General features: G+C 41.8%; 2 protein-coding genes across 2 annotated transcripts; one reads left to right on the top strand and one right to left on the bottom strand.

Annotated features, from left to right (window-relative positions):
* Window positions 1-7,723: 7,723 nt before the first annotated feature.
* LOC135539941 (probable protein BRICK1) lies at window positions 7,724-11,248 on the bottom strand. Its single transcript, XM_064966209.1, has 3 exons — window positions 11,089-11,248; window positions 8,809-8,891; window positions 7,724-8,690 (listed from the first exon to the last, which is right to left on the bottom strand). The coding sequence occupies exons 1-3, from the start codon at window positions 11,204-11,206 to the stop codon at window positions 8,664-8,666; spliced, it is 228 nt and encodes a 75-aa protein (XP_064822281.1). The 5' UTR covers window positions 11,207-11,248; the 3' UTR covers window positions 7,724-8,663.
* A 239-nt stretch (window positions 11,249-11,487) lies between these two features.
* LOC135539940 (ER membrane protein complex subunit 3-like) lies at window positions 11,488-19,685 on the top strand. Its single transcript, XM_064966208.1, has 9 exons — window positions 11,488-11,674; window positions 12,235-12,391; window positions 12,698-12,755; window positions 12,889-12,982; window positions 13,156-13,260; window positions 16,593-16,674; window positions 16,800-16,879; window positions 17,284-17,366; window positions 17,451-19,685. Exons 2-9 carry the CDS (start codon window positions 12,237-12,239, stop codon window positions 17,577-17,579), a joined length of 786 nt encoding a protein of 261 aa, XP_064822280.1. The 5' UTR covers window positions 11,488-11,674; window positions 12,235-12,236; the 3' UTR covers window positions 17,580-19,685.
* Window positions 19,686-20,387: the final 702 nt, after the last annotated feature.

Below are 20,387 nucleotides of genomic sequence, written 5' to 3'. Positions count from 1 at the left end.
CGTTGACTAACGCGTTAGATAGCTAGCTAACGTTAGTGAAGTAGGCATACGTGTGTGTTATTAATCGATTTTAGATTATCCGGCTATAGAGATTAACTACTATTCCAATTTGTTTAATTTATAAAATCTCGCATCGTGAAAAAAATGTGCACTGGGAACTCGAGTATGTTCCCTATGATGGAACCCAACGCCTGTCAAATCAAATGTATTTATAAAGCCACGAGACAAGGGCAAGGATAAACATGCGAGTGATAAGAGGGAAACAAACGGTAATTAATCTAATGTTTACAACGATGCACAATGAAGATGATTATGATTGACTGATATTGGGAGGAGGGAATGCCTGTCAGGAAAGGAGAGATAAGAGAAGGTGAGAGTTTGAGAAGTGTATGAATGAAATGTTATTTTCGTGTCAAATCGTCAATTGGCAACCCATTCCTTTTGGGATTAATTGACACAAACATTACAATAATTAACGATGGTAATGAAATGATAATTATTCTTACGGTATTCTCTGCATTGCGCATCGCATAAAGAGTGAAAAAAATGAAGGTAAAAATCAATACACAATAGTAAATAAGGTTATCCAAACAATAATTATATCACTGGAGCAGTAAAATAATATACATACAGTGTATATACACATACATACAACATAAAAAATAAATACTGAAAAAAAGAAACAGAAGGCAATCGAACCCAGTCTGGCACAAAGAGAAGATTCATATGGGAGACAAGCCTATACACAATCCTAAACTCATCAAAATATGAAATGTCAATTTTTCAGGACCCTGTCTTTCAAAGATAATTAGTAAAAATCAAATAACTTCACAGATGTTCATTGTAAAGGGTTTCCCATGTTTGTTCAATTAACCATAAACAATGAACATGCACCTGTGGAACGGTCGTTAAGACACTAACAACTTACAGACGGGCAATTAAGGTCACAGTTATGAAAACTTAGGACACTAAAGAGGCATTTCTATTGACTGAAAAACACCAAAAGAAAGATGCCCAGGGTCCCTGCTCATCTACGTGAACGTGCCTTAGGCATGCTGCAAGGAGGCATGAGGACTACAGATGTGGCCAGGGCAATAAATTGCAATGTCCGTACTGTGAGATGCCTAAGACAGCGCTACAGGGAGACAGGATGGACAGCTGATCGTCCTCGCAGTGGCAGACCACGTGTAACAACACCTGCACAGGATCGGTACATCCGAACATCACACCTGCGTTACAGATACAGGATGGCAACAACAACTGCCCAAGTTACACCGGGAACGCACAATCCCTCCATCAGTGCTCAGACTGTCCGCAATAGGCTGAGAGAGGCTGGACTGAGGGATTGTAGGCCTGTTGTAAGGCAGTTCCTCACCAGACATCACAGGCAACAACGTCGCCTATGGGCACAAACCCTTCGTCGCTGGACCAGACAGGACTGGCAAAAAGTGCTCTTCACTGACGAGTCACGGTTTTGTCTCACCAGGGATGATGGTCGGATTCTTGTTTATCGTCGAAGGAATGAGCGTTATGCCGAGGCCTGTATGCTGGAGCGGGATCGATTTGGAGGTGGAGGGTCCGTCATGGTCTGGGGCGGTGTGTCACAGCATGATCGGACTGATCTTGTTGTCATTGCAGTCAATCTCAACACTGCGTTACAGGGAAGACATCCTCCTCCCTCATGTGGTACCTTCCTGCATGTGGTACCCTTCATCCTGACATGACCTTCCAGCATGACAATGCCACCAGCCATACTGCTCATTCTGTGGGTGATTTCCTGCAAGACAGGAATGTCAGTGTTCTGCCATAGCCAGCGAAGAGCCCGGATCTCAATCCCATTGAGCGCGTCTGGGACCTGATAGATCGGAGGGTGAGGGCGAGGGCCATTCCCCCCCAGAAATGTCCAGGAACTTGCAAGTGCCTTGGTGGAAGAGTGGGGTAACATCTCACAGCAAGAACTGGCAAATCTGGTGCGGTTCATGAGGGGGAGATGCACTGCAGTACTTATTGCAGCTGGTGGCCACACCAGATACCGACTGATACTTTTGATGTTGGCCCCCCTTTGTTCAGGGACACATTATTCCACTTCTGTTAGTTACATGTCTGTGGAACTTGTTCAGTTTATGTCTCAGTTGTTGAATCTTATGTTCATACAAATATTTACAGATGTTAAGTTTGCTGAAAATAAACACAGTTGACAGTGAGGACGTTTCTTTTTTTGCTTAGTTTATGTACACACATGCCATTTACCACATAGAAGCTAAATAAATAAAAAATAGATATTCCAGTCTTTAACTAAATTTTCCACAAACGGAAATACACAATGGACAAAAAAACGTCACATTTCTCCTCATCACTTAGCCACATTATGTCAGGGTATATGTGGTGTGCTTTCTGGAATAAGAGCAAATGTATATCGTGGTGTAAAAGATAGAGGATAAAATGAGTTTCATTTTCTTTCTTTGAGTTATGTGTTAGAAAGGGACAACAGAAGAGAACCACTAGATGCAGGACTCCTTGTTTCCCCAATATTTAAGAAAACAGATGGCTACAGGGCTGTCTCCTACAGAGCTCCTCTTTTATGTGGAAGAATCAGACTTGGTTTCAGTCTTGTAAATTAAAGTAACGTTACGTAGCCAAGCATTGGACTAATAATCCTTGTCTGACCATGAATGGCCCATATGGGCAGAAGCCAATCTCCTGTTTCTGTCACATAAGGCAGCTTGAAGTACAAGTAGCCTGTACTCCTGGACAGGATGCTAATTCCCACTCTCAACTGGGATTCCATACCACTGACTATTATGGGGACCCAGTCCCTGGCTTGTTGCACTCCGGTGGCGTTGGATGGGGCCACATTCTCTCGCTCCCCCTGTCCCAGTCTCCAGTGTTTATGCTCCAATAGTATTTATTTGCCTAGGGGCCATGATCAGCTTGTCTTATCTGATGTAGTGCATTCAGGAAGTATTCAGACCCCTTTACACATTTTGTTACAGCCTTATTCTAAAATTTAAAAAATTACGCACACCCATAATGACAAAGCAAAAACAAGTTTTTGAAATTTAAAGCAAAAACAAGTTTTTGAAATGTATAAAAAAAAACACAAAACTTAGCATAAGTATTCAGACCCTTTACTCAGTACTTTGTTGAAGCACCTTTGGCAGCAATTACAGCCTTGAGTTTTCTTGGGTATGACGCTACAAGCTTGGCACACCTGTATTTGGGGAGTTTCTCCCATTCTTCTCTGCAGATCCTCTCAAGCTCTGTCGGGTTGGATGGGGAGCGTCGCTGCATAGCTATTTTTAGGTCTCCAGAGATGTTTGATCGGGGTCAAGTCCGGGCTCTGGCTGGGCCACTCAAGGAGATTCAGACTTGTCCCAAAGCCACTCGTATGTTGTCTTGGCTGTGTGTTTAGGGTCGTTGCCCCGTTCAAAGGTGAAACTTCACCCCAGTCCGATGTCCTGAGTGCTCTGAAGCAGGTTTTCATCAAGGATCTCTCTCTGTACTTTGCACCGTTCATCTTTCCCTTGATCCTTACTAGTCTCCCAGTCCCTGTTGCTGAAAAAACATCTCCACAGCATGATGCTGCCACCACCATGCTTCACCGTAGGGATGGTGCCAGGTTTCCTCCAGACATGACAGTTGGCCAGAGTTCAATATTGGTCTAATCAGACAAGAGAATCTTGTTTCTCGTGGTCAGAGTTCTCCATGTGCCTTTTGGCAAAGCGGGCTGTCATGTGCCTTTTTACAGAGGAGTGGCTTCCATCTGGCCACTCTACCATAAAGGCATGATTGGTGGAGTGCTGCAGAGATGGTTGTCCTTCTGGAAGGTTCCCCTATCTCCAAAGAGGAACTCTGGCGCGCTGTGAGCGTGACCATCGGGTTCTTGGTCACCTCCCTGACCAAGGCCCATCTCCCCCAATTGCTCAGTTTGGCCGGGTGGCCAGCTCTAGGAGTCTTGGTGGTTCCAAACGTTTTCCATTTAAGAATGATGGAGGTCACTGTGTTTTTGGGGACCTTCAATGCCGCAGACATTTTTTTGGTACCCTTCCCCAGATTTGTGCCTCTACACAATCCTGTCATCTCTGAGCTCTACGGACAATTCCTTTGACCTCTTGGCTTGGTTTTTGCTCTGACATGTACAATCAACTGTGGGAGCTTATATAGACAGGTGTGTGCCTTTCCAAATTATGTACAGTCAATTTAATTTAACACAGAAACATCAAGGTACGAGCATGCTTGTACCTAAGCTAAATACTGTATATTCTTCCTTTCCTGTCTTAAGTCTAGTCCTAGACACAAATTATTTATTTTTTATATTGAATTTAAATAGAGCTTGACTTCTTTTGTCCAGGACAAGGTGTAATCTGAGTCCGGGAAACCAGCCCATACCTTAGACAATGAGATTATTCCAGAATACTCAAAACAAATATTTTCTATGATCCTCTACAGTACATTTAACATTTCCATTCTACAATATGGCCCCTGACAAAGAAAACTCTCAAAATCCTTTGTATTTGTTGTGTGGTTAGTCTCTCACAGAACAGGAGGCCCATGAGAAAAGCACAAAACCCAGATGCTGGGAACAAGTGTTTACTCAGTGGGAGTTAACACATCCTAACATCCAAAACACCACTAAACACAGCAGATAAAAAACCATCTAGGACTACACACTAACTAATCAAACACAGGTTAGGGTTGTATCAGCCAATGTCATAATACTTCCACCTATCCAGCACTCCCCTATCCACATCGACGGGACAGTAGTGAAGGTGGAAAGTTAAGTTCCTTGGCGTACACATCACAGACAAACTGAAATGGTCCACCCACACAGACAGCGTGGTGAAGAAGGTGCAATAGCACCTCTTCAACATCAGGAGGCTGAGGAAATTTGTCTCGTCACCAAAAACACTCAAACTTTTACAGATGCACAATCGAGAGCATCCTGTCGGGCTGTATCACCGCCTGGTACTGCAACTGCTCCGCCCACAACCACAAGGCTCTCCAGAGGGTGGTGCAGTCTGCACAACACATCACCGGGGGCAAACTACATGCCCTCCAAGACACCTACAGCACCCGATGTCACAGGAAGGTCAAAAAGATCATCAAGGACAACAACCACCCAAGCCACTGCCTGTTTACCCCACTATCATCCAGAAGGCGAGGTCAGTACAGATGCATCAAAGCTGAGACAGAAGCTGTTTTTCAGTCTCTCAATCTCAAGGCCTTCAGACTGTTAAACAGCCATCACTAACATTGAGTGGATGCTGCCAACATACTGACTCAAATCTCTAGCCCCTTATAATAATTAAAAATTGGATGTAATAAATGTATCACTAGTCACTTTAAACAATGTCACTTTATATGTTTACATACCCTACATTACTCATCTCATATGTATATACAGTGCCTTGCGAAAGTATTCGGCTCCCTTGAACTTTGCGACCTTTTGCCACATTTCAGGCTTCAAACATAAAGATATAAAACTGTATTTTTTTGTGAAGAATCAACAACAAGTGGGACACAATCATGAAGTGGAACGACATTTATTGGATATTTAAACTTTTTTAACTAATCAAAAACTGAAAAATTGGGCGTGCAAAATTATTCAGCCCCCTTAAGTTAATACTTTGTAGCGCCACCTTTTGCTGCGATTACAGCTGTAAGTCGCTTGGGGTATGTCTCTATCAGTTTTGCACATCGAGAGACTGACATTTTTTCCTATTCCTCCTTGCAAAACAGCTTGAGCTCAGTGAGGTTGGATGGAGAGCATTTGTGAACAGCAGTTTTCAGTTCTTTCCACAGATTCTCGATTGGATTCAGGTCTGGACTTTGACTTGGCCATTCTAACACCTGGATATGTTTATTTTTGAACCATTCCATTGTAGATTTTGCTTTATGTTTTGGATCATTGTCTTGTTGGAAGACAAATCTCCGTCCCAGTCTCAGGTCTTTTGCAGACTCCATCAGGTTTTCTTCCAGAATGGTCCTGTATTTGGCTCCATCCATCTTCCCATCAATTTTAACCATCTTCCCTGTCCCTGCTGAAGAAAAGCAGGCCCAAACCATGATGCTGCCACCACCATGTTTGACAGTGGGGATGGTGTGTTCACGGTGATGAGCTGTGTTGCTTTTACGCCAAACATAACGTTTTGCATTGTTGCCAAAAAGTTCAATTTTGGTTTCATCTGACCAGAGCACCTTCTTCCACGTTTGGTGTGTCTCCCAGGTGGCTTGTGGCAAACTTTAAACAACACTTTTTATGGATATCTTTAAGAAATGGCTTTCTTCTTGCCACTCTTCCATAAAGGCCAGATTTGTGCAATATACGACTGATTGTTGTCCTATTGACAGTCTCCCACCTCAGCTGTAGATCTCTGCAGTTCATCCAGAGTGATCATGGGCCTCTTGGCTGCATCTCTGATCAGTCTTCTCCTTGTATGAGCTGAAAGTTTAGAGGGACGGCCAGGTCTTGGTAGATTTGCAGTGGTCTGATACTCCTTCCATTTCAATATTATCGCTTGCACAGTGCTCCTTGGGATGTTTAAACTTGGGAAATCTTTTTGTATCCAAATCCGGCTTTAAACTTCTTCACAACAGTATCTCGGACCTGCCTGGGGTGTTCCTTGTTCTTCATGATGCTCTCTGCGCTTTTAATGGACCCCAGAGACTATCACAGTGCAGGTGCATTTTTACGGAGACTTGATTACACACAGGTGGATTGTATTTATCATCATTAGTCATTTAGGTCAACATTGGATCATTCAGAGATCCTCACTGAACTTCTGGAGAGAGTTTGCTGCACTGAAAGTAAAGGGGCTGAATAATTTTGCACGGCCAATTTTTCAGTTTTTGATTTGTTAAAAAAGTTTGAAATATCCAATAAATGTCGTTCCACTTCATGATTGTGTCCCACTTGTTGTTGATTCTTCACAAAAAAAATAGTTTCTTTATGTTTGAAGCCTGAAATGTGGCAAAAGGTCGCAAAGTTCAAGGGGGCCGAATACTTTCGCAAGGCACTGTACTGTACTCTATACCATCTACTCCATCTTGCTTATGCCGTTCGGCCATCGCTCATCCATACATTTATATGTACATATTCTTATTCATTCCTTACACTTGTGTGTATAAGGTAGTTGTTGTGAAATTGTTAGATTACTTGTTAGATATTACTGCATGGATGGAACTAGAAGCACAAGCATTTCGCTACACTCGCATTAACATCTGCTAACCATGTGTATGTGACCAATACAATTTCATTTGACATCTCCACAAGTGCATAGGGGGAATGTCTGAAATATTCATCCACCGACACTATTTTTTACTTTTCAGGAGAAGAGAAAGGAGAGACAATTTTAGGGAAGGGAAGAGCAGTGAGATGAGAGAAGAGAAAAAAGGGAAGAGGATTGGGGTGTGGAGGGTTCAACTTTATATTAGGAGAGCGAAGGTTCCACTCTTCTTAAGAGTTCCACTGGCTGCTTTGATTTAAAAACATAAACAATGACATTTTCTCTCTCTCATGCCATATTTCCACTGCTAATGTTATAGGTATTGCTATTCTGTTACTTCAGTTCCATTGCTATAGTTTCTGTAGTCTGGTGGCCCGTTAGTATATGAAAAGAAAAAAAATATACTTCCATTCTTCCCATCTCAGACTGGTAGAGCTGAGACACCAGGTAGGTGCAATAATGATCAAGTAGAACAGAAAAACGACAGTACTCAGAACCTCCATACACAGACCTCTAAATGCTCTAACACAATTCATGTTTGTATTTACATCATGTAATGTAGCGCTCAGTAAAAAGTAAACACATTTTGACCATTAGAGGAGAGGTTTGTTGATCTGTTCCTTTGGCATGGAAAGCAGAACACTAGTTTATGGCTGAGGGCAGCGACCAGAGGCTATAGTGGCAAGTGTATGTATGGACTCACTCTGAGCAAATACAAGCTGGTCTTGACACCACACCCAGCCTATATTATATTCCAGGAACACCTTCAACCTGGGATTTATGCATGTTTCCCTTGAACCAAACACCTTCCAAGCCCTTCTCCAAAAAAACACATGGATAACTTACTTTTAAAACAGGTTATTACATGTAACACTAAAGTAAAATAATTATTACAAGCAGTGAAATATGGATAAGCATAATGACCACAGTAAAAGAGCTGACTTAACTTTGGCACTTCCTCTTCCTGTGGTTCAAATCATCCTGGTTCAGCCTAATGGGAAGGATATTTCTGCAATGCATGTGCTGTGAAATCTCCAGAGGGGTGGGACACTCATTCACAGTCACTTTTGATTTAACCTGGTTACAAAGAAGTGTCTAAAACAAAACATTCCCCTATTAGGAAGTATATGCATTTGTGCAAATCAAATCAATGAACAAGTTATGTTGGTCCATGATAACATAAATACAAGATAGCATTAACTGAGTCTCGATTATAACATTGTGGGAGATGCTGTGGTATTACCATCACCATCCAGTAGCTATGGTCGTAAAATACACAGTTTGAAAATTGTTTTTTTTGGTCCCACAGAACAAATAAATTGTTAAAAAAAAAGAAAATGCGTAGTTAAAAAAAAAAGGCAAATATGGAATTGGTCACAAATGTAGTATTCTATCCTCAGCCAAACTGCAGCACCCAGTCCAGCATACTATCTTGGTTTAGGTCAAGGTCTCTCCTTTTGTGACCTAAACAGAGAGCAAAATTTAGAGAACACAGTATGACTTCTAGTACTGTACAGAGAGTGTAAACTGAAAACATTACATTTATTTACACCATAGAATTAGTGACCATTATGACACTTACCCTTGCTTCAATGTACTCAATTCTCCTCTCTAACGCTGTCAGCTTTTCATTTAGGGTGGCCAAACGAGACCGGCAGGACATATCTGAAGGAAAGTAAAAACACAGTAAGGTGGACATATTTAGCTTTATGATCACATCAAAGTTAATAATAACAGATAAGTATGTGTGGAGTACAGTTTGCTAAGGTCCCTCAGTTGAGCAGTGCATTTCATGCACAAATTCAACTACAAAGACCAGGATGGATTTCCAATTACTCGTAAAGAAGGGCAACTATTGGTAGATGGGTAAACAATTTTTAAAAAGCAGACAATGAATATCCCTTTGAGCATGGTGAAGTTATTAATTACACTTTGGATGATGTATCAATACACCCATTCATTACAAAGCTACAGGCGTCCTTCCTAATGGAGTTGCCGAAAAGGAAGGAAACCGCTCAGAGATTTCACCATGAGGCCAATGGTGATTTTAAACCCATTACAAATTGAAATGTCTGTGATAGAACTGAGGATGGATAAACATTGTAGTTACTCCAAAATACTAACCTAAATGACAGAGTGAAAAGGAAGCCTGTATAGAATAAAAATATTCCAAAACATGCATCCTGTTTGCAATAAGGCACTAAAGTAATACTGCAAAAAAAATGTGGCAAAGCAATTCACTTTTTGTCCTGAATACAAAGTATTATGTTTGGGGCAAATCCAACACATCACGGGGTACCAGTCTTCATATTTTCAACCATCATGTTATGGATATGCTTGTCATCAGCAAGGACTTGGGTGTCTATTAAGATAAAAAGAAAATGAATAGTGCTAAGCACAGGCAAAGTCCTAGAGGAAAAACGTGTCTCAGTCTGCTTTCGAACAAACACTGGGAGACAAATTCATCTTTCAGCAGGACAATAACCTAAAATGCAAGGCCAAACATACACTGGAGTTACTTACCAAGATGACATTGAATGTCCCTGGGTGGCCGAGTTAGTTTTTATTTAAAATAATAAGCAAGAGGGGCAGAGGCTCTCTTTTTGACCAGCTAGCAACAACATTTGACATTTCGGATCTGGTGTTATGCCTGTTTACAAATGCTAGCTAAAATGGCAAGTTCGTCCACTGAACACTACCAGAGGGAACGAAGGAGAATACACGTCTCTTGCGAAGCATTGAAGAGGAAAGAATTTCAATCATCTCAAAATAAAAACAACAAAAAAGGAAGCTTGCAAGTAGTAGAATGTCCATCTCTTCTGTGGTTATACTGGAAGGGACACCGGAAAATGTTGTAGACAAGGGCTGGACTTCCGTTGCTAAACTCACTCAATACTGCCCCTCAGTCTTCGCAAGGAATGATAAATCGGGTCTTAATTTCCAGGTAGGAAAAAACTTGGTCGAATGACGGAGCGTATTTACAACGAGCTTCCTCTTTTGTGACGAAAAACGTTGGCTCTGTCTGTAGACCCCTTACGCGTCGATCACACAGTGTTTTGCGCAAAATGGTACGCAGCATCTGGATATGTGTGCAACAAAAGTTCAACATTCACCTTCTGCTACCATTTCTGTCAAGTAGTCTACGCTTACAGTTTGACGCATGCATTCAATAAATCCAAACTTGTATGCACCACACAGAACGCACTGCACTTCAATGCCGCAGTGCACACGCAAAGTTCCATTGGAAATGAATGTAGTTCTGGTGTACCAAAATGCAATAACTATATAGGCATGATCAAGGCATTAAAATGTTCTACATGGTCAATCCACGTTCTGAATTGGCCGTACAGCATTTACGTAGACATGGCATCTGAAGAAGTCGGGGCATTCATACTTCTTGCGTTTCAGGAAGCTGTCAGGGAAGAGTTTGTGTTTATACAGGACCTCCCGCCCCCACCTACATTCAACCAATCATGTCAATGTTTACAACAACATTTCGGAGGCGCATAGAGATGCAGTACAGAGCTGAATTTCGCCTCTGCGTCACACCATCCATACCGCAGATTAAGCATAAATGGTCTCTTAGCCATCAGAAGATAGCAAACTAACTTAACTACAATATTTCATCGATTGGTCGATGCATGAATCTTAAACCCGTGTTATAACGTTACATAATAGTAAGAGTCCTTTAGCTGATAGATAAAGTAATATATGTGTTTTAGATGGAAACTAGCTAACGTTACCGTTAACCAAGAAGACTCAGGCCCAGCGGTCGGTACTTGAAGTAGGTCAGGCCTTCGCATTGACAGCCTTTTTTATGCGGCTGCCTAGTTATCTAAATTCGATCTATTTAGCTACTTACCAAAGGAATTGAGGAAATCTGCTATTTTCTTTATGCTGCTTGTGATAACCTCAATGTATTCTCGATTTGCCCAGTCTTGGTGGATCTCCCTCTGCACAGGATCTTCTTGACCGGCCATTTTCTGTTTTGGGGAAATTGTGTTCGCCCCAACTATCAGCAGATGGCGACAGTTTCCTAAACAAATGGAATCATGTCATTGAACTGTCGAGAAAAATGTATGAGATGTGCGAGAAAATGTATGATTGATACATAGCTAGACATCCAGGGAAAATCATATGTTCAGCTAGATGCATTGATTTATTGGGTGAATCATCGATATTTTATGGTAAATAAACGGACAATATAAATGTATCCGTTAAGACTGATATTTCAGCCATCAACACCAGGTGGCACTATAGTTGCCCCTCACTCACTGTTGCAATGCATTGCCAATGTCCTTTGCTTTGTTGGAGCTTATACAGTGCATTTTTGCTCTCTAGTGACCATGGCTGCTGATGCAGCTAGACACCGCAAATAATCTGCATTAATTTAAATTAGCATAGTATCGCCTGACGACACACGTCTTTTGTCAAACGGACTACATTGGGTAAGATAAATATCAAATACGGCAGCGTTTTGTTTTCTAACGATTTAAATAATGTATTATTAGCTAACGTTATAGCGTCCTTCACTTCCCCAGCCCTCGGGAAACTAGCCAGCTCTTCCCAGCAGCATTTAGCGAGCTAACAGTTAGCTATTCTCTGTTTTTATCAACTGGCAAGAGCAAAGATTAAGTAAACTATGTTTAACAACACTGTAGTAATAGTAAGCTATAGTTAACTAGTTTCATAACTATACGCCCAATTTGACAGTTATAATGTACTGGCAGGTATGAGACCGCTGACGGTTAATTAGCTAACTACAGTAGGAAGCTAAAATGCGATTATTGTTCGCAAACTAGCTCGCTACCTTGGGTGACGGGAGTAAATTGCAGCTGCACTGCCCAGTTTATTAGACGCCAAAATATTTGTGCAATGCATTCACCAGTTACCTCGAAACATGTTGCTGTTGATATTGGCCATGTTCCATTTTACAGATTTTTTCATATCTGAAGTTATTAATGACGCCTACTCTTACACTTGTTCTATGTCTTTATTGCGTTGCTAGTTATGGATGAGCCGGAGCTTCTGCTGGACTCCAATATCAGACTTTGGGTGGTCTTGCCCATCGTCTTTATCACGTTCCTTGTTGGGGTGATTCGACATTATGTCTCCATTCTGCTTCAGAGTGACAAGAAGCTGACATTAGAGCAGGTGTCAGACAGGTAAGGGTCTTGGAAGTATGTAGCCCTCGACCAGGGATCTCCAACACTGTTCCTGGAGAGCTACCCTCCTGTAGGTTTTTATTCCAACTCCAGTGGTAACTAACCTGACTAAGGTTATCAACCAACTAATTATTAAAAACAGGTGTGCTAGATTAGTGTTGGAGCAAAAAACCTACAGGACGGTGGCTTTCCAGGAACAGGGTTGGAGAGCCCTGCCTGAGACAGACTACATTGACAGTTCATCAAAGAGCTAGTGAGCACATCTTACTGTGAGTTTGTTTCGACTTATACCTTTCCGATATTCAGCCAGGTTCTTATCAGGAGCAGAATCCTCAGAGAGAATGGGAAGTACATTCCGAAACAGGTGAGATCAATGTTGGAATGACCTTAAAAAGCCACTTCGCTATATCTTTACTTCTTAGCACAGTAAACATGGTGTTTTTTTTAATGGTGTTGGCTAGTTGCACTCAGATTTTGAGACACTTCGTTTTCTTCAGTCTTTCTTGATGAGGAAGTATTACTTCAATAATCAAGAAGATGGCTTCTTAAAAAATACCAAAAGGAAGGTTGTTCCTCCCTCCCCAATGACAGGTGAGCATAACAGTCACATCATACTTTCTCACATAATCCTATTCTCAAACCATGATAGGACAGTATTGGGCCGTTATGCTCCCTATCATGTGTCAGGGTATATTCCTTCTGAATGATAATGCACCAAGAAATGTATTACTACTCCACTTGTTTGGAACTGTTTCTTTGTCCAGACCCCAGCATGCTGACAGACATGATGAAAGGCAACGTGACCAATGTACTTCCCATGATCCTCATCGGAGGCTGGATCAACTGGACCTTCTCGGGGTTTGTCACAAGTAAGTAGCGTCCTCCTCGCTCACTGCACTGAGACTGGGTTGTTTGGATAACATTGACGAGCAAACCACCATCGTCACCCGCTTCATAAGGAAGTGCATCATCAACGTTGTCCCCCCCAGTAAAGGTTTGCTGCTTCCCCAATTGGCATTACCTTAGATTGTAAACTATCATGGTCAAAACATATAGATTGAATGGTTGTAAAGATGGGGAGAGGTCTGGCCGTAATAAAGAGATTCTCTGCTTTTTTGACACCACACTCCAAAAAGCAAGTTCTGCTGGCTCTAGTTTAGTCTAGTCTTGATTATTGTCCAGTCGTGTGGTCCAGTGCTACAAGGAATGACCTAGATAAGCTGTAGCTGGCCCAAAACAGAGCGGCACATCTTGCTCTTCATTGTAATCAGAGGGCTGATATAAATACTATGCATGCCAGTCTCTCTTGCATGGCTAAGAGTTGAGGAGAGACTGACTGCTCCACTTTTTATTTTTATAAGAAATATGAATGTGTTGAAAATCCCAAATTGTTTGCATAGTCAACTTACATACAACTCTTACACAGATGCTTACCCTTTTCACAGTCTTTTCACAGTCCCCAAATCCAGAACAAATTCAAGAAAGAATACAGTATTATATAGAGCCATTATTGCATGGAACTCTGTTCCATCTCATATTGCTCAAATAAACAGCAAACCTGTTGTTTTTTTTTAAACGATAAAGCATCCACTCATGGCACAACGCCTCTCCCCTATTTGACCTAGATCGTTTGTGTGTATGCATTGATATGTAGGCTACGTGTGCCTTTTTACTTTTTTTATGTACTTCTGTCCTTGAGCTGTTGTCTGTTAATGTTTTGTATTATTTCATGTTTTGTGTGGACCCCAGGAAGAGTAGCTGCTGCTTTTGCAACAGCTAATGGGGATCCTAATAAAATACCAAAAGCCCTGGATTAACACAGAGGTTGGCGCAAAGCTATAGGGCAGAGCTACCATGGACAGGGCTATCGTAGACAACCCTGAGGCTACGGCTGAGGACAGGAACAAGAACATAAAATCCCGCTACGACCTCCGCAGAGTCATAAAAAGGACAAAATAAGAATAAGGTAGAATCATATTACACAGGCTCTGATGCCTTCCGCATGTGGCAGGGGCTGCAGCCAATTATGGATTACAAAGGAAAACGCAGCCATGATCTGCTCAACGATGCCTCTCTACCAGACGAACACAATGCATTTTATGCACGCTTCAATAACAATGGCATACCATATGCGAGGGCCCCCACCGGCCCAGAGGACTCGTGATCTCACTCTCCGAGGCAGATGTAAGGTCTGTAATCAGGTCAACACTCGCAAGCCCGTGAGGCCGGACGGTATTCCAGGGCGCGTTCTCAGAGCATGCGCAGATCAGCTTGCAGGCATATTCACAGTAATTTTCAACCTGTCCTTGTCCCAGTCAGTAATTCCCATGTCTTAAGATGACAGCCATCATTCCTGTTCCTACGAACTTTAAGGCTTCATGCCACAATGACTACCACCCTGTAGCACTCACATCTGTAATTGTGAAGCGCTTTGAAAGGCTGGTTATGGCACACATCGACTCCATCATCCTAGACACCCTAGACCCACTCCAATTTGCAAACCGCTCCAACAGATCCATAGACGACACAATCTCAATTGCACTCCACACTGCCCTCATCCACCTACGTAAGAAGAATACCAACGTGAGAATGCTGTTGACTAAAATGCTGTTGACTAAAGCTCAGCATTCAACACCATTGTCCACTCCAAGCTTGTCACCTAGCTTAGAACCCTGGGACTGAACACCTCCCTCTGCAACTGGATCCTGGACTTCCATACCGGCCGACCTCAGGTGGTGAGGGTAGGGAACATTACCTCCGCCATGCTGATCCTCAACACGGGGCCCCCACTCCCTGTTCATCTACGACTGCCTGGCCACGATTCTAACACTATCGTCAAATTTGCTGATAACATGTGGTAGGCCTGATCACCGGCGACGATGAGAGTGACCTAGCAGTGTGGTGCCGGGACGACAACCTCTCACTCATCAGTAAGACCAAGGAGCTGATTGTGGACGACAGGAAAGGGAGGGGGCATGCCCTCAACCACATCAACAGGGCTACAGTGGAGTAGGTCGAGAGCTTCAAGTTCCCCGGTGTACAAATCACTAAGGACTTAAAATGGTCCAATCACGCACACAGTCGTGAAGAAAGCGCAACAGCACCTCTTCCCTCTCTGGAGGTTGAAAAAGTTTGGCATGGCCCCTCAAATCCTCAAAGTTCTAAAACTGCACCATTTGAGAGCATCGGCTGCGTCACTGCTTGGTATGGCAACAGCTCCGCCCTTGATCGCATTGGCGCTACAGAGGGTGCTGCGGACACCCCATTACATCGCTGGGGCCGAGCTCCCAGCCATCCAGGACCTCTATCAGGCGGTGTGAAAGAAAGACCCGGAAAAGACTCCAGCCACCCAAGCCATAGACTGTTCTCTCTGCTTCCGCACAACAAGCAGTGCCGGTGCATCTATCCCTGAGCCATAAGACTGCTAAATAGCTAACAGAAAGGCTACACAGACTCTCTGAGGTGACCCTTGTATTTTATTTTGCACACTCACAGGACTCTCCACTCCCACGCACACTGACACACACAACATGCACACACATTTATACTGCCTCTACACACGTGTGCACACACACACACACTCTCACATACAATCATAATTTACGCTGCTGCTGCTCTGTTTATCATATGTCCTGATGCCTAGTCACCTTACCCCAATACATATCTACCTCTATCACTCCAGTATCCCTGCACATTTTAAATATGGTATTGGAACTGACCCTGTATATACCTTTTTACTTTCTCGTTCTTCATATTTCTTATTTTTATTCATTGTGTGTTTTTGCTCTACCTTGTTATTTTTAGTACTACATTGATATTGATCACTGCATTGTTGGGTTTAGAGCTTGCAAGAAAGGCATTTCACTACTTGTACACGTGACATTAAAACATGATAATGATTGTCACTACTAGAGAGCTTCGATTGCAGTTTATTTTATGATACATAAGTAATCAGGTATTTACTAAGAAATGGCATGGTAAAATGATTACATTGAAACAACATATAGTGTAAAACAACAGTAGTGTAAAATGAAGTGCTTCCATTCAGTGTCTTTGCTATAAGCAGTTAAGTCAATATTTGCACAGACTGGTTTTATGTCAAATTCAAAACTTGATTCTACTTATATTTGATAGTGGGGTTGTATGAGCCAAATCATTTGAGTTACAATTTTCTCAACAACCCTTTTCTTGTTCCTCACAGCCAAGGTTCCCTTTCCTCTCACCCTGCGCTTCAAGCCCATGTTGCAACAAGGAATCGAGTTACTCTCACTTGATGCTTCCTGGTTAGTTGATGAAATAAATACTTATTAAATTAGTTCAGTTAAGTTAATGTGATATACTTCCTCTGAGTTCTTTATCTAGTGTAAACATTGATGAATTATCATCTTACCCTTGTTTCTGTTTTCAGGGTGAGCTCAGCGTCGTGGTATTTCCTGAATGTGTTTGGGCTGCGAAGCATGTACTCCTTAATTCTAGGACAAGATAATGGTAACCTTTCATCCACTCATCCAACTTCATGATTCAGATTTGTATTTCCTGCAAATGTTATTGATAAATGTGTTTCTGTAAACTAGATGTGACATTATTGAATCATAGTTTGTCACCTACTTACAGTAGTACTGATTATCAAAAGCAATAAACAGAAGGTTATTAAATTGACCTGATTTGGGCAAACAATAAATCACTTGGGGGTCTGTGCCTTGAAGAGATCATGAGCCGGTTTGCAACCCTTCAGTGTCATAGCAGCAGCACGGGTTATAAATGGAACATGACTCCATTCTTTCAACCATGTTTAACTGGCAAGCCTCCAATTCTTCACAGTCCTGGTTTTGTCACTCCAGGGTGATTATGAAGTAATTTGTGTTGATGCTGGTGTATTGTGAACCACACAGGTGCCGATCAGTCCAGGATCATGCAGGAGCAGATGAGTGGTGCTGCCATGGCCATGCCTGCAGACACAAACAAAGCCTTCAAGGTAGAATTGTCTACTCTTGATTGCATTCACTTACTCTCCATGGTGAATTATTATCTGACAGAGTTGTTTATTTCCCCTTTTTAGGCAGAATGGGAGGCTCTTGAGCTAACTGACCACCAGTGGGCACTGGAGGGTGTTGAGGAGGAGCTAATGAGCAGGGAACTGGATCTAGATGGAATGTTCAGTAAGGAGTTACCAACGGGTATCTTCTGAGTGCCAGTTCATCACTGCAGGGAACCTGCCACTTGGCAAAATGGTAGTCTTACTTAGAGACAGACTTGGAGTTTCTATAGGAAATGACAGAGTGGAACAAAGTCCCTGGGCTTTGATGACAAATAGAGATGTAATGTCTAAATTCATTTAACTTACGTTATTGTCCATTTCAAGTTTAATTGGAGATAGTACCAAGTTCAATTTATAATTGTAACTATTTGAAAGATTCACCTTCAGCTACTCATGACAAAAAAAAGGATAGCATACATAATCGAAAAACTGACATGTTGTATACTGTCAAAAACAAAACATACAAAAGGTCAATGAGCATGTGTTGCACCACTTTTTGTTTTTAATCATGTTTACCTTGTATTCTCAGATTCCACCTACAATGCCTTCAGAAAGTATTCATACCCCTTATTCCACATTTGTTGTTATAGCCTCAATTAAAAATGTTTTAAATGGACCCCCCCCCCCCACCCATCTATACACAATAATAATAATGATAATAATAATAATGACAGTGAAAGCATGCTTTTAAGAAATGTTTTCAAACGTATAAAAATGAAATGCATAGATACCTACATTTACATAAATATTCACACCCCAGAGTCAATACCTGTTAGAATCACCTTTGGCAGTGATTACAGCTGAGTCTTTCTGGGTAAGTCTCTTAAGAGCTTTGCACCTCTAGTGTATATTTGGCCTTGTATGTTAGGTTATGGTCCTGCTGAAAGATGAATTTGTCTCCCAGCGTCAGAGCAAAAGCAGACTGAAACAAGTTTTCCTCTAGGATTTTGCCTGTGCTTACCTCTATTGTATCTCTTTGTTATCCTCAAAATAACTCTGAAGTCCTTGTTGATGACAGGCATACCCATAACAAAATATGTAGAGTGGTATTCTGATGTGTTGGATTTGCCTCAAACATAATGCTTTGTATTCAGGTCATTAAGTTACTTTCTTTGCCACATTTTTTTCTGTTTTACTTTAGTGCCTTATTGCAAACAGGATGCATGTTTTGGAATATGTTTTATTCTGAACAGGTTTCCTTTTCTCTCTGTCATTTTAGGTTTGTGGAATAACAAAAATCCTCAGTTTTCTCCAATCACAGCCATTTAACTTTGTAACAGGTTTAAAATCACCATTGGCCTCATGGTGAAATCCCTGAATGGTTTACTTCTTCTCCGGCATCTGAGTTAGGAAGGACGCCTGTATCTTTGTAGTAACTGGATGTATTGACACACCATCCAAAGTGAAATAACTTCACCATGCTCAAAGGGATATTCAGTGTCTGCTTTTTTATTTGTACCAATCTACCAATGGGTGCCATTCTTTTGCGAGGCGTTGGAAACCTCCCTGGTCTTTGTGGTTGAATCTGTGTTTGAAATTCACTGCTCGACCAAGGGACCTTACAATTATCTCTGTGTGGGGCACAGAGATGAGGTAGAAAATCATGTTAAACACTTATTGCACACAGAGGGGTCCATGCAACTTGTTAAGCACAGTTTTACTCCTGAATGTATTTAGTCTTGCCATAATAAAGGGGTTGAATACTTATTGACTGAAGATATTTTAATTAATTTCTAAAAACATAATTCCACTTTGTGTAGGCCAGTGACTCAATTTCATCCATTTAAAATGCAGGCTGTCATGCAACAAAATGTGGAAAAAGTCAAGGGGTGAATACTTTCTGAAAGCACTGTACTTACCATTTTTTTGGTCATAGTTTACTTGTTGGTTATTTGTGAGCTTGTTTTTTGTTTTGTGAACATAATAGTCAAATTCATTGAACATAAGTTCAACTTATCCCGTTGGCAGTGAGAGGCGGATGCTCTGAGCAACAAAAGACAACTAGCAGTTACAATAAAAACAAAGAACATGATTTACTGCTGGTGATTAAATTCCAGTTATCATTCCACTTTCAGTTTTGTGTGCAGAATCAGCAGCTTCATGTCTGATGTAAGACAAGGTCAGGTCCTATATTGGGTGCTGGAAAACTACTGTGTGTGTGATAGTTAAATTCAATGTGTTATTTTTAATATTTATTTCTCAAATTGTTTTGGTAACATTTTCATGTGTTTTTGTATAAAGACTGTTTTGACTAAATTGTTATGGAGTTTTATTTATTCTCTTGGCTCAAATATTTTATTGCAAAAGTGGTTCAATTGATAGATATTGTGACACACCCCCTTAATTCAAACAGTAAAGAATAATGCCTGGCTGGAGGGGAGGGTGGGCCACAAACTCAGTGGTGGTTGTAGTTCTGGGACCTGACCAGTAGCCAGTGGTGGTTGTAGTTCTGGGACCTGACCAGTAGCCAGTGGTGGTTGTAGTTCTGGGGCCTGACCAGTAGCCAGTGGTGGTTGTAGTTCTGGGGCCTAACCAGTGGTGGTGGTGTAGTTCTGGGGCCGGACCAGCTTGCACAGCTAACTGGTCATTCTGGACAAGCTGCAGCGACAAGGGCTGTATACTTCCTGTATGACTGGTGGTGTATTAGGGCTGAGGGGTGATCAGTTTTCATTTCTACAGTTCAGTATAGGCAGTAAGCAGGTGCAGCTTGCATGCCAACGAGGCCCATTGACTAACTGGAATGTTATCCCATTCTGAATGATGCTAAGAACACTCCAGTAGTGGAATGGTTGGTCTGGTTGTGAAGTAAAGTCTGTGAAAAGTCCTGCAGGTCACATCCTACATATTTCTTTACATTCCGTTGAAAGTCGGTTGGGTTGATAATTAACTGTGGGTGGTTGGCATTGATTATGGACTTGGGCATACCCAGCAGGAGATGTGGAGAGTGACAGAACCTGT

Source organism: Oncorhynchus masou, chromosome 5, assembly GCF_036934945.1.
Source record: "Oncorhynchus masou masou isolate Uvic2021 chromosome 5, UVic_Omas_1.1, whole genome shotgun sequence".
In the NCBI taxonomy this organism is placed as follows: domain Eukaryota; kingdom Metazoa; phylum Chordata; class Actinopteri; order Salmoniformes; family Salmonidae; genus Oncorhynchus; species Oncorhynchus masou.
This window is presented reverse-complemented; position numbering and strand designations above follow the sequence as displayed.

What these genes read in the sequence shown, in the direction of transcription:
- LOC135539941 (XM_064966209.1), bottom strand. Translation starts at nt 11,206, where the DNA reads ATGGCCGGTCAAGAAGATCCTGTGCAGAGGGAGATCCACCAAGACTGG. An exon ending in AGATTTCCTCAATTCCTTTG is followed by an intron (nt 8,892 to 11,088) that starts GTAAGTAGCTAA and finishes ACTTTCCTTCAG; the next exon opens with ATATGTCCTGCCGGTCTCGT. An exon ending in TTGAGTACATTGAAGCAAGG is followed by an intron (nt 8,691 to 8,808) that starts GTAAGTGTCATA and finishes CTCTCTGTTTAG; the next exon opens with GTCACAAAAGGAGAGACCTT.
- LOC135539940 (XM_064966208.1), top strand. Translation starts at nt 12,237, where the DNA reads ATGGATGAGCCGGAGCTTCTGCTGGACTCCAATATCAGACTTTGGGTG. An exon ending in TTAGAGCAGGTGTCAGACAG is followed by an intron (nt 12,392 to 12,697) that starts GTAAGGGTCTTG and finishes TCCGATATTCAG; the next exon opens with CCAGGTTCTTATCAGGAGCA. An exon ending in GGAAGTACATTCCGAAACAG is followed by an intron (nt 12,756 to 12,888) that starts GTGAGATCAATG and finishes CGTTTTCTTCAG; the next exon opens with TCTTTCTTGATGAGGAAGTA.